Source organism: Pipistrellus kuhlii, unplaced genomic scaffold (assembly GCF_014108245.1).
Source record: "Pipistrellus kuhlii isolate mPipKuh1 unplaced genomic scaffold, mPipKuh1.p scaffold_m20_p_44, whole genome shotgun sequence".
NCBI lineage: Eukaryota > Metazoa > Chordata > Mammalia > Chiroptera > Vespertilionidae > Pipistrellus > Pipistrellus kuhlii.
In genome coordinates this window covers 761,691-775,231 of record NW_023425545.1, presented here as the reverse complement: position 1 = coordinate 775,231, position 13,541 = coordinate 761,691, and the positions used below count along the sequence as shown (strand labels likewise).

At 68.3% G+C, this 13,541-nt stretch overlaps 1 protein-coding gene across 1 annotated transcript; it reads left to right on the top strand.

Moving 5' to 3' along the window:
- UNC13D (unc-13 homolog D) lies at positions 1-13,516 on the top strand. Its single transcript, XM_036412493.2, is given in 33 exon segments — positions 1-192; positions 671-706; positions 867-896; positions 898-975; positions 1,579-1,638; positions 1,720-1,786; positions 1,966-2,149; positions 3,513-3,557; positions 3,660-3,728; positions 3,809-3,878; positions 4,009-4,113; positions 4,210-4,302; positions 4,377-4,480; positions 5,646-5,763; positions 5,883-6,007; positions 6,103-6,193; positions 6,272-6,328; positions 6,399-6,496; positions 6,586-6,637; positions 6,715-6,848; positions 6,964-7,084; positions 7,682-7,825; positions 7,984-8,082; positions 8,161-8,367; positions 8,502-8,570; positions 8,760-8,839; positions 10,144-10,249; positions 10,323-10,394; positions 10,983-11,066; positions 11,156-11,276; positions 11,486-11,609; positions 12,160-12,356; positions 12,804-13,516. Coding segments are annotated over 33 exon segments (3,276 nt in total). The 5' UTR covers positions 1-78; the 3' UTR covers positions 12,926-13,516.
- The last annotated feature ends 25 nt before the right edge of the window (positions 13,517-13,541 follow it).

Genomic DNA, 13,541 nt, shown 5'->3' with positions numbered 1-13,541 from the left:
CTCCCCACCTGCCCCCGCCCTCCCGGCTCAGGGGCCGCCCGCCTTGCCCAATCGTGCGGCTCCGCTATCTGCCCTGCCATGGCGACGCTCCTCTCCCACCCGCAGCGGCGCCCCCCCCTCCTGCGACAGGCCATCAAGATAAGGCGCCGCAGGGTCCCCGGCGAGGATCCCCCGCCCCGGCCGGCCCGCGAGGTAGGCGTGCCTCCGGGCGCAGCGCTGGCGGGCGGGGCCCCCTCCTGTGCTCGCCTCCTGCCCACCCCCTGGCAGAGCCTCCGTCAGCGGAGCAGGCCGTGCCCTCTGGGCCGTCCCTGGGCCTCAGGTCGGGGTCTGAGCCCCCCTCTCTGGTGGGAACCCCCCCAGCTCCTCAGGCTCCAAAGGCCCGGCCCCACGGGGCAGGCGGCTCGCCATGACCCCGCTCCCACCTCCGCGGCCTCACTTCCGCCGCTGGGCCGGCGCCCGCCGATAAGGCTGTGCTTCCTCTGGGGGAGGAAGGGGCCAGCCTCCCGCTGGGGCAGCTGCGCGCCGATGGACCTCGGCCACCGCGGGCCCGGGGCCCCCGGAGGCCTGCCGGGGGACCAGGTGGGCTGGAGGCCGGGCCTGCTCTGCGCGGAGCCGCCTGCCGTCCAGGCCCTGACCCGGCCCCCACTTTGTCTCTCCCCCTCGTCCCCAGATCGAGCCTCCATCCCACCACTTCTCCCCGGAGCAGGTGAGGACCCGAAGGGGTGTGGGCGCAGAGCGGCCGAGGCAGCCTGCACCCTCCCAGGCGGCCACGGCCCCTCCCTCCCCTCGGGCGGGCGCCCGGGCCTGGTGCGGCTCAGCCTGGGGGGGGGGGGCTGAGGTGACCCCGTGACCCCGCTGTGCCCCAGCGGGCCCTGCTGTACGAGGAGGCGCTCTACAACCGTCCTGCACCGCGTGGGCAAGCCCGAGCCCAGCCACGTGACCGAGGCCTCCGAGCTGCTGCGCTACCTGCGGGAGGTGAGCTGGCACCCCCTGTCCCCCTTCTACTACCCCCCTCCCCACCCTCCCCCTTCTTCCCCCTCCCCCCGCCCCCCTCTCCCCCTCCCCCTCTCCCCCCTCTCCCCCTCTCCCCCCCTTTCCCCCCTCTCCCCCCTCCCCCTCCCCCCCCTCTCCCCCCCTTCCCCCCTCTCCTCCCCCCTCTCTCTCCCTCCCCCCTCTCCCCTCCCTCCCCCCTCCCCCCCTCCCCCTCTCCTCCCTCCCCCTCTCCCCCCTCCCCCCTCTCCCCCCCCCTCTCCCTCCTCCCCCCTCCCCCCTCTCCCCCTCTCCCTCCCTCTCCCCCTCTCCCCCCTCCCCCTCTCCCCTCTCCCCCCTCTCCCCCCTCCCCCCTCTCCCCCTCTCCCTCCCCTCTCCTCCCCCCCCCTCTCCCTCCCTCTCCCCCTCCCCCCTCTCCCCCTCTCCTCCCCTCCCCCTCTCCCCTCTCCCCCCCTCCCCCCTCTCCCCTCTCCCTCCCCCCTCCCCCCTCTCCCCTCCTCTCCCCCCATCCCCTCCATCCCCCCCATCCCGGACTCGGGCACCCTCCTCCCGCCTGCCGCTCCCACCCTCGCCCCCTCGCCTCCTCAGGCCTTCCACATGGAGCCCGAGGAGCACCAGCGGATGCTGCAGCAGGTCCAGGAGCTCGAGGTAACCGGCCCGGGCCCCGGGCCCCCGGGCAAGGCCGGGGCTGGGAGACCCCTCGCCGCTCAGGCGCCCCTCTCTCTGCAGAAGCCGGTGTTCTGCCTGAAGGCCACGGTGAAGCAGGCCAAGGGCATCCTGGGCAAGGACGTCAGCGGTGAGCGGTGCCCCAGGGCCTCTCCGGCCCTCCCCGCCGGCACCAGTCTGTCCGGACTCTGGGCGGCTCGGTCCCCTTTTGCCCCGAGGCTGCCCTGGCGCTGGCGGCCCCTGCCCTCGGGGTCTGGGGGGGTGAAGGACCCGCCCATGGAGCCGCCAACACCCTCCCCCTCTCCGCAGGGTTCAGTGACCCCTACTGCCTGCTGGGCATCGAGCAGGGGGTGGGCGTGCCGGGGGGCAGCCCGGGGGCGCGGCGGCGGCAGCCGAAGGCCGTGGTGAGGCACACCATCCCCGAGGAGCAGACACACCGCACGCAGGTCATCAGCCAGACGCTCAACCCCGTCTGGGAGGAGACCTTCATCCTGTACGTCCCGGGGAGGGCCTGGCGGCCCCCAGGAGAGGCCTGCTCCTGAGGCAGAAGGACACACAGGGCGGACAGACAGGCGGACACACAGGGCGGACAGACAGGCGGACACACAGGGCGGACAGACAGGCGGGCACACAGGGCGGACAGACAGGCGGGCACGCAGGGCGGACAGACAGGCGGACACACAGGGCGGACAGACAGGGCGGACACACAGGGCGGACAGACAGGCGGACACACAGGGCGGACAGACAGGCGGACACACAGGGCGGACACACAGGGCGGGCGGACAGGCGGGCACACAGGGCGGACAGACAGGCGGACACACAGGGCGGACACACAGGGCGGGCAGACAGGCGGGCACACAGGGCGGACAGACAGGCGGGCACACAGGGCGGACAGACAGGCGGGCACACAGGGCGGACAGACAGGCGAACACACAGGGCGGACAGACAGGCGGGCACACAGGGCGGACACACAGGGCGGACAGACAGGCGGGCACACAGGGCGGACAGACAGGCGGACACACAGGGCGGACACACAGGGCGGACAGACAGGCGGGCACACAGGGCGGACAGACAGGCGGGCACACAGGGCGGACAGACAGGCGGACACACAGGGCGGACAGACAGGCGGGCACACAGGGCGGACAGACAGGTGGACACACAGGGCGGACAGACAGGCGGGCACACAGGGCGGACAGACAGGTGGACACACAGGGCGGACACGCAGGGCAGACGGACAGATGGACACACAGGCCGGACAGACAGATGGACACACAGGCCGGACACACAGGACAGACATGCAGGGCAGACAGACAGGGTAGACAGACAGATGGATACACAGGGCAGACAGACAGACACACAGGGCAGACACGCAGGGCGGACAGACAGATGGACTCGCAGGGCAGACACACAGGCGGACACACAGGGCGGACAGACAGGCGGACACACATGGCAGACACGCAGGACGGACAGACAGATGGACACACAGGGCAGACAAGGGCGGACACACAGGCGGACACACAGGGTGGACAGACAGGTGGACTCACAGGGCGGACAGACAGGTGGACACACAGGGCAGACAAGGGCGGACACACAGGCGGACACACAGGGTGGACAGACAGGTGGACTCACAGGGCGGACACACAGGCGGACACACAGGGCAGACACGCAGGACTGGCGTGTGCTGGCGGGTGGGGTGAGGGGTCACTGATCTGGGGCAGCTGAGCCCTGACTGACTGAAAGGAGGGGGTGCGGTGGGGGAGGTGGAGTGCTCGGCGGGGGCACTCCTGGGGGGGCGCCTCCCAGAAGCCTGGACGCGGGGTTTGCCCGCCGAGGCCTCACCCGTCCTCTCCCCACAGGGAGTTTGAGGACATCAGCAGCTCCAGCTTCCACCTGGACATGTGGTGAGGCGCGGGCCGGCGGGGGAGGCGGGGGAGGCGGGGGGGGGGGGTCAGCCTCGGGGCCGGGGCCCCCGGAGGCCCCGCTGAGCTCGCCCTGCGCCCCAGGGACCTGGACGCCGTGGAGTCCGTCAGGCACAAGCTCGGGGAGCTCACCGACCTGCACGGGCTGCGCAGGTGGGTGCGCGGGCCCGGGAGGAGGGGCCCTGCGGCCCTCGGGCTCCGGGCGCCTCCCTCACGCCCCCTGCCCGGCGCAGGATCTTCAAGGACGCCCGCAAGGACAAGGGCCAGGACGACTTCCTGGGCAACGTGGTCCTGAGGCTGCAGGTGAGGGCGGGGGAGGCGGGAGGGGTCCGCGAGGGCGGCAGGGGGGGCTCCAGCTCTGCCTCCTGGTGCCTCCCGGTGCCCGCTCCCGGGCGTGGGCATCTCCTGACCCCACCCCCACCCCCGCCGCCAGGACCTGCGCTGCCGGGAGGACCAGTGGTACCGGCTGGAGCCCTGCACCGAGACCTACCCAGACCGCGGCCGGTGCCACCTCCAGTTCCAGCTCATTCACAAGCGGGTAGGTCAGGGCCAAGGGCCAGGGGCCTCCCCGAGGGCTGGGCGGGCCACCCGGGCGTGCGGGGGGCTTGGCTCACCCCGCACCGGCCTCCTGCAGAGAGCCACAGCCGCCAGCCGCTCCCAGCCCAGCTGCACGGTGCACCTCCACCTGCTGCAGCAGCTCGTGGCCCACGAGGTCACCCAGCACCAGGTACCACCCTCCCCAAGGGGCGGGGCGGGCCCGGGGCTGCCTGCCCGGCCCTGACCCCCCCCCCCGCCCCTCAGGCAGGCAGCACCTCCTGGGACGGGTCGCTGAGTCCCCAGGCTGCCACCATCCTGTTTCTCCATGCCACCCAGAAGGACCTGTCCGACTTCCACCAGGCCATGGCGTGAGCACACCCCCCTCCCGCCCCCGCGGGCTGGCAGCCGGAGTCTAACCCCCAGAAATGTCTGTTTGCCTGAACTGCGTGTCTCCGGTTTTGAGTTCGTCACCAGCTTGTACAGTGGGGAGGCTCCCGTGCAGATTCCTATCGCCAGCCCTCGCGAAGCCTCCGCGCCGCCACCCGCTGCCTCCTGCTGGCCCCGTGGCTCAGAGCCGTCACGCTGCCCTCAGGCCCAGGCATGCCCTGCCATCATCTTAATCCTGGGCATCTGGGTTTGCCAGCCCTGCCCCAGGCCCAGCCCACTTCCCAATGCCACCGCCGTCCTGCGGCAAATATGGGCGCCGAGGGACAGCTCGGCACCGGGCAGGTCCCATCCCCGGGGTCACAGCAGATGGGGGAAGGGAGCCAGGCAGGCGCACATGTGAGCTCACAGACATTGCAGGGCCCACGGGGTCGGAAGAGGGCACAGCGGGCGCTGCCCTGAGCAGGGGCTGGCCCTTGGCATTGGAGTCAGGGGCAGCTGGGGACTCCTGGACAGGTGGGGGGCCAGGTGCGGCTGAACCTGGAGCAGCACCGGTGAGGAGGGCCTGGTTTGCCCACCGGGCCTAAGCCTGTCATGCAGGTGGCCACCACCTTCCGGCAGGGCCAGGACCAGGACTGTGTCCTCCCCCACCCTCCCATCTGTACCTGTCCCATCGCCATCGCCACCTCAGGAAGTCTCCCCTGAGTTATCTAACAGGAGGTTCCAGCCAGCGTTTGCTCAAGTCTCCACATCGGATTTTTCAAAAGCAGCAAGAAAGCCAAATTTTTAAAAAATATATATTTTATTGATTTTTTTACAGAGAGGAAGAGAGAGGGATAGAGAGTTGAAACATCGATGAGAGAGAAACATCAATCAGCTGCCTCCTGCACACGCCCTACCGGGGATGTGCCCGCAACCAGGGTACATGCCCTTGACCGGAATCAAACCTGGGACCTTTCCGTCCGCAAGCTGACGCTCTATCCACTGAGCCACACCAGTTTCGGCGAAAGCCAAATTTTAAAATCACAGTGTCCTATTCTAAGAGATGGGTGGTTAACTTGGGCGCCGTCCCTCCCGAGGCTGGGCTGGGCGCGCAGCGGGCGGGGTGGTGCCCAGCCTGGCCAGGCTGAGGGCTCCCGTGTGCCACAGGCAGTGGCTGGCCTACAGCCGAGTCTACCAGAACCTGGAGTTCCCCAGCAGCTGCCTCCTGCACCCCATCACCAGCATCGAGTACCAGTGGATCCAGGGCCGGCTCCAGGCGGAACAGGTGGGCGGGGGCGGGGTGAAGGGGGGGGGCAGGCAGGGCCCAGGGATGGGAGCGGCTGTGGGGGCCCATCCTGCAGCTCGGGCCTCACAGCATCTCCTGGGCACCTTCCTGGGCTGCAGCGGGAGGAGCTGGCCGCCTCGTTCAAGTCCCTGCTGGCCTACGGCCTGTCCCTCATCCGGAGGTTCCGCACCGTCTTTCCCCTCTCGGTCGCCGACTCCCCAGCCCGGCTGCAGTCTCTGCTCAGGTCCGTGTGGTCGGGGACTGGGGCACGGCGGGGGCACCTGCAGGGGTGGGACGCTGTGGAGGGCGGGGTGTGGGCAGCAGGCTCTGTCCTCACAGGGTGCTGGTCCAGATGTGCAAGACGAAGGCCTTCGGAGAGCTGTGCCCGGACAGTGCCCCGCTGCCCCAGCTGGTGACCGAGACGCTGCGGGTAAGGTGCCCCCGGGGGGTGGGGAGGGCGTGCGCCTGGGCTGAGCAACCCCCCTGCTCACTGCCCCTTTGCCCGCAGGCTGGCACCGTCGAATGGTTCCACCTGAAGCAGCAGCACCATCAGCCCATGGTGCAGGTGAGGGGCGGGGCGGGCGGTGGCTGGGTACCTGCTCGCCCAGCCCGCTCAGCTGGCCTCTGTCCCCCAGGGCCTGCTGGAGGCGGGCAAGGCCCTGCTGGGCCTGGTCCAGGACATCACCGGCGACCTGCACCAGTGCCAGCGCACGTGGAACAAGATCTTCCACAAGTGAGCGCGGGGAGGGAGAGGGGGGCGGGCCCAGCGCGGGCCGGAGGGCCCGGCGTGTGGCACCAGCTCACCCGCTGGCCCTCCCGCAGCTCCCTGAAGATCGAGCTCTTCTCCATGGCCTTCCTGGAGCTGCAGTGGCTGGTGAGTCCGGGGCCCAGGCCTCTCCCGCGCCCTCCGCCCCGGGCCCAGGCCCCGCCCACCTCTCCGTCCCCTCGCAGGTGGCCAAGCGGGTGCAGGACCACACGGCGGCGGCGGTGAGCGGCCCGGTGTCCCCGGAGGTGGGCGAGAGCCTGTTCCAGCTCTACACCAGCCTCAAGGAGCTCTGCCGGCTGGGCCCGGCGCCCTCGGAGAGGTGGGCCGCCCGCAGCGGGTGCACAAGGCACGGGGGGGGGGGGGGGGGGGGGGGGGGGGGGGGGCGCTGGCCCGGCCCGCCTGCCCCAGGCTGAGCCCGTCCCCACTGCCCCCAGGGATGGAGTGCTGGCCCTGGACGGCTTCCACCGCTGGTTCCAGCCCGCCATCCCCTCCTGGCTGCAGAAGACCTACAGCGTGGCCCTGGCCCGGGTGCAGCGCGCGGTGCAGATGGACCAGGTGGGGGCGGGGCCTGGATGGGGCGGGGTCTCGGCTTTGGGGCGGGGCTTGGGGCTCTGCGGGAACTTCAGGACGTCCAGAAGCAGGTCACTGGTGATAAAGGATGCTTTTGTTTTTCATTTTTATTATTTTAAAAAAATGCATTTGTATTGATTTCAGAGAGGAAGGGGGAGGGAGAGAAACATAGAAACATCAGCGATGAATTATGGATCAGCTGCCTCCTGCACGCCCCCTACTGGGGACCAAGCCCAGAACCTGGGCACGTGCCCTGTCCTGGAATCCAACTGGGACCTCCTGGTTCCTAGGTCTGCACTCAGCCCCTGCGCCCGGCCAAAGGGTGCTCTTAGGCCAGCTGTATGCGAACGCTGCCTCTTGTTATCCTTGGCGCTGTGGCTTCCCCTTACAGATGGATTCTTGCAGGGGGTGGTGAGGGCGGTGGGGTTTGGGGGGGGGGGCTGTGGGGAGGGGAACCTGGGCGGAGCCCTGCCCGGCTCGGTTTGCAGATGGCAGGAGCAGAGTGCTGTGGGAGGGAGGAGGGAGCAGGTATGGGCTTAGCAAGCTCCCAGCTCTCCTCTCTGACTGCTCTCCGTCCCCCAGCTGGTGCCCCTGGGTGAGCTGACCAAGCACAGCACCTCGGCTGTGGACCTGTCCACCTGCTTTGCCCAGATCGGCCACACGGCCCAGCAGCTGGACTGGCCCGACCCCGAGGAGGCCTTTATGATCACCGTCAAGTTCGTGGAGGTGCAGCGTCTCCCCGCGTCCTTCCCGCCTCCCGGGACAGCTTCACCCGCCCGACCACCCCGGCTCTCCAAGGCCTGCTCCCGAGTCCTTCAGATTCCTGTGCCTTCGCCCTCTGCCCCTCCTGGGTGCCCCCCACTGACCACCCCCTCCTCACCCAGGACACCTGTCGGCTGGCCCTGGTGTACTGCAGCCTGATAAAGGCCCGGGCCCGGGAGCTGGCCGCAGGCCAGAAGGACCAGGCCCTGGCGGCCAACATGGTAAGGGCCCGCGCTGGGGGCGGGGCGGGGCGGGGCGCCCACCTGCCCTTGCTCAGGGAGCTCTGCCCCCCCCCCCAGCTTTGCGTGGTGGTGAACGACATGGAGCAGCTGCGGCTGGTGATCGGCAGGCTCCCCGCCCAGCTGGCGTGGGAAGCGCTGGAGCAGCGGGTCGGGGCTGTGCTGGAGCAGGGGCAGCTGCAGCACACGCTGCACGCCCAGCTGCAGAGCGCGCTGGCCGGGCTCAACCACGAGATCCGCACGGGCGTCCGCACCCTGGCCGAGCAGGTACCTTATCGGACCCCAGTGACCCAGGCCCACCCATCCTCAGCCTAAAGCCTCCCCCTGCTCCCCCAGCAGCTGATGTCCAGCCCCCAGTCCTTCCTGAAACCCCCCCCCCACCCCCGCTGTTGTGTCTGCAGCTGGAGGTGGGCATTGCCAAGCACATCCACAGCCTGGTGGGAGTCCGGGAGTCGGTGCTGCCGGAGGACGTGAGTGCCGCCCTCTCGCCGACCTTGGCCGGCTCTGTGGGGCTAGACTTGCCGAGGAGAACGGGTTGGGCAGAGGCTGGATGTCATGGGAGTCCCGACGCCGGGCACAGGGGCCCGTTCCCTCCCCCGATCGGGCAGGGCCGGGTGGGCCGGGCCGGGCCGCGCTGGACATGTGCCCCCTCTCCACAGGCCATCCTGCCCCTGATGAAGTTCCTGGAGGTGGAGCTGTGCTACATGAACACCAACCTGGTGCAGGAGAACTTCAGCAGGTGCGCGGCTGCCTGCGCCGCCCTCCCCGCTCCCGCCCCCGCCCGGCCTCCTGGGAGGAGGCCCGGCCTCTGCCGAGTGCTCGCTCCAGGGACGGGAGCTCACTATCCGACGTCCTTTGCCCCCTGCCCCGGGCCATCGGCCTCTGCCCCTCACGTCGCGGGCAGCTGGTTTCCTCTCCCCTGACGCGGGGCAGTGGGGGATGAGGTCTGGGCGTGGGGTCTGGACAAGCTTCGCTGCCGCCGGGGCGGTCTTGAGCGGTGACTCAGCTTTCTGTGGAGACGGCCGTAGTCCTGGCCTCTGTTAGGGCTCAGGGAGTCGCCGACGGGCTGGGAGCGGAGCTGCACAGAGGAGGAGGCCGTGAGCGGCCGGCACCGCGGCGATGGGGTGGCGCTAGATGCCCAGGGGGCCGTGGACCCTCCCCCTGCTCCACTGCTTTTAAAAAATATGTTATTGATTTCAGAGAGCAAGGGAGAGAGAGAAAAAACATCAATGATGAGAATCATTGATCGGCTGCCCCCTGCAGACCCCTACTGAGGATCAAGCCTGCAAACCGGGCCTGTGCCCGGGACTGGAATCGAACCCGGGACCCTTCAGTCCGCAGGCTGATGCTCTATCCGCTGAGCCAATCCGGCGAGGCCGGCAGCCCACCTTCTTTATGTCCTAAGCCCTAGAATGCCAGTTGTTGAGCTTCGATTTTCACCTAAAACGGAATTGAATCTCCACCCAGAGAGGAACTTTACTCTCCGCCGCCCCGGAAGCCCTAGGACAGTGATGGGTGCAGGTGCAAGTGACTAAGTCAGCTACGCCTAGTGTGGGCTCCACGCTCTGCACCACACAGTTTTGTACTTAACTGCCTGGCTCCACGTCGTCACGTGACATGCCAGCTGTTCAGGTGGTTGTTAGGCCTGGGGCTTGGCCGCCCCCCCGGGCAGCCGGCAGGGGCTTGTCCGGACGGTGTGCTGAGAGCCTGTTTGTTTGGCCACTGCCGTCCTGGCCCAGGATCAGTCACTGGGGCCCGTGGTCAGGCACCGGGAGCAGCCTCCCATCCCTTGTTTGTCGGGGTTTGATGATCCTGAGGCTTCTGCCCGAGGCTGGGAGACACGCTGGGGACGACTGGCCCAACTCCCCGCCCCTCGCCCTCACTCCCTGCCTGGGCCCCGGCAGTCCCACCTGTGAAGCAGGTGGGGGTGAGGTGAGGAGGAGCTGGGATGGGCCTGGGTCCCTGAGGTTCCTTCTCAAAAGCATCTCTGCCTCCTCCTCTTCCGTCTCTGTCCCGTGTCCGGCCTCCCGGCGCCTCGCCCAGCCTTCTGACCCTGCTCTGGACCCACACGCTCACGGTGCTGGCCGAGGTGGCCGCCGCCCAGCGGAGCTGCGCCCGGGCCTCCAGGAGGCTGGAGGTGGCGCTGCAGGTAAGAGCCCGGTGGGGCAGGAGAGCCCGTGGGCGCGTGCGAGTCACCTCTGACGTGTCTGCTCGTCCTCTAGAGCCTGGAGATCTGCTTCTATGCCGAGGGCTGTGGCCTGCCGCCCGAGGCCCTGCACACGGCCACCTTCAAGGTACGGGCCTTTGGTGGGCCTGGGTGGGGGGCCGGCCGCCCTGTGCTCCCCCGTGCCCACAGCGCCTCGCACCCAATGAAAACGCGGGCCCCGTTAGCCCTGGCTGGTTTGGCTCAGTGGACAGAGCTTCAGACCGAAGGGTCCCAGGTTCAATCCCGGTCAAGGGCATGCACCTCGGTTGCAATCCCCAGCCCAATCGATGTCTCTCTCTCACATGGAAGTTTCCCTCTCTGTTCTCTCCCTTTCTTCCTCACTCTCTAAAAACCAACGGAAAAATATCCTCGGATGAGGATAGCAAAACAACAACAAAACACGTGGGCTTCTTTTTCAAAAAAAAAAAAAAAAAAAAAGGCGGCGGCAGCAGCAGCACGTGAAGGCGGCGTGCGGGTCTGAGCATGGAGGGTGCGAGGGGAGGCACGCCCGTCCGCCAGGGCAGTCCTGAGGGTGTGTCCCGGGCCGGGGTCCCGGGCGCCCAGAGCTCTCCGGGTCGGATTAACGCCTCCCTCCTGGCCCGGAGCTCCGGAGGGCAGCGCCGGCCGAGCGGAGTGTGACCGTCCCGGTGACCCTGGGCGGCCCGTTCGTCCGCAGGACCTGCAGAGGGACCTGGAGCTGCAGGCGGCCTCCAGCCGGGAGCTCATCCGGAAGTACTTCAGCCGCCGCCTGCAGAGGCAGGTGAGGGCCCGGCCACGCCCGCCCCTGCCTAAGCCCCGCCCCGCCCCACATAGCCCCGCCCCTGACACCGCCCATTGCCCCGCCCCCAGGCCGAAACTACCACCGAGGAGCTCGGGGCCGTGACCCTCAAGGCTTCCTACCGCGCCTCGGAGCAGAAGCTGCGCGTGGAGCTGCTCAGCGCCTCCAACCTGCTGCCCCTGGACGCCAACGGTGAGTGGGGCTGCCCGCTGGTCACTCCGGGCCCCCGGGGGCTCTGCTCGCCCAGCGGGAGCTCGGGATGCACCTCCCCCGGATGGCCAGGAGGGGGCAGTGCTGCTGAGCAGGCACAGCTGCAGGGCGTGGAGGCTGGGAGGGGGGCGAGAGGAAGGGCTGGGATATCCTTGGCCATTGTACCCCCACCCCACCCTGCCACTTGCCAGGTTCCAGCGACCCCTTTGTCCAGCTGACCTTGGAGCCCAGGCACGAATTCCCTGAGCTGGCTCCCCGGGAGACCCAAAAGCACAAGAAGGACCTGCACCCGCTGTTTGATGAGACCTTTGAGTTGTGAGTGGGTCCCACGTTTGCAGCGCTTCCCCGGCCCTGGACCAGCTCCTGCTGACTGGGCCCAAGGGGCTCCCCTGAGGTGACCTCCTTTGGGCCGGTGGGAGGGGCCCCTGGGACAAGAGTTTGCTGGCGTCGGTCCCAAACCTGCTCCCTGGGAGGGGCCAGGCTGTGGGGGAGACTCCCCATGTCACTTCCAGGGAAGGGTCCTGACCGGAAGTCCTCTCACACCAGCGGCCCAACCCCGGGACATAGGGCCCCTGGCTTATTTTTTATTTTATTTTATTTTTGAGGGACTACAAGTTTATTCGATCATCCCCACACCAGGTGGCTGAGCCTGGATGGCTCCAGCCCATAGGACCCCCGTTTAAAGCACCGGCCCAGTCAGAGCATCAGGCCGTGTGGCCCATACTCTGCAGCCCCTCCCTCCCCCCAACCTGGCATCTTTCCCCCAGTCCTGGCCTGTCCTCGGGAACAGGAGGTGAGCCCAGTGGGGGGATGGCAGCGGCAGTGTGTGGGGTGGGCAGCCAAGCCCAACTCTGCCCTCCCCCAGCCTGGTGCCCGCTGAGCCGTGCCAGAAGGACGGGGCCTGCCTGCTGCTCACGGTGCTGGACCACGACAGGCTGGGAGCCGATGACCTGGAGGGCGAGGCCTTCCTGCCTCTGTGCTCAGTGCACGGCCTGGATGGCACTGTGGAGCCAGGGGAGGTGCCCCAGACGCGCCTGCCCCTCACCTACCCCATGCCCAACGGTAGGCCTGAGCCCAGCGCTGGGGGGGGGGGCAGGGCGGGGCAGCCTGAGGCCCCGGAGGTGACGCGGTTGGAGCCAGTGTGGAGGCTGATGCTGCTGAGACCTCCGGCCATGCGTAGGGACGGTCTCTGCGGGAGGAGGTCACCATTGGCCTGGGGAGGCCCATCTTGCTGATAGGACCAGGTCACGTTTGTGCACTACGGGCCAGCTCCACTTACCTGACATATATTATTAACTTTTCAATCCGTACAGCCACCCAATGAAGCAGGTTGCTATTATTATTGCTATTATTGCTATTTTATAGACTGAGTAAACTGAGGCACAGAGGTTAGCTAACCTGAGGTCCTCATATTAGAAGGTGACAGGTCACCTGCTGTCCCCTGCACCCCCCAGGCACTGCCTCCCCCCCCCACTCCGAACCTAATCCCCCCAACGCCTCTCTCCACAGGGGACCCTGTCCTGCGGCTGCTGGAGAGCAGGAAGGGGGACCGTGAGGCCCAGGCGTTTGTGAAGCTGCGGCGGCAGCGAGCCAGGCAGGCCTCCCAGCATGCCCCACAGCCAGGGAGATAGCCTGGAGGGCGGGCTCCGGGCAGGAGGGCTGGTGTCCCCCCGCAGTGCAGCCCTCCGGCCCGGCCTCTCAGAGGGCTCTGCCAGGCTGGAAGGCCCGGAGTGCAGACCCTTCGGTCTCCTGCCAGAGCAGGCCCTGGAGCTGGGGACAGTATTTATACCCCCTCCACCCCCACCCCCGCCTTCAGCCTCGGCCTCAGCGTTCTCTGCCAGATCCCAGCACCGGGCGGGGCAGCTGTCTCATCCTGCCCTGTCCCTCTGGAAGGAGCGCTGGCCAAGCAGGCGCTCAGCCATCTGTCCCCCCGGAAACCGATTCCAGCCACTGGGCCTCCTCTTCAGCACCCCCACTCAGACTCACTGGGGCCAGGGCTGTGGAAGGAGCCCAGGCTAAGGGGCCTGGAGCCGGGGACCGGTGCTGCCGGGAGAGAGCTGGCAGGCAGGGGAGTGGGCTGGCACAGAGGGCAGGAGCAGGAAGGACAGCCTGGCTAACGTATCTACTGAGGACACCCCCTCTCCCCCCAGCCAGTGCCGGCCACCTAAACGTGTTCTGCGCAAAAATAAAAACATCGCAATCCACCACCCTCTCAGAAAACATGCTGTTTGCCTAAGTGGGCCCAGG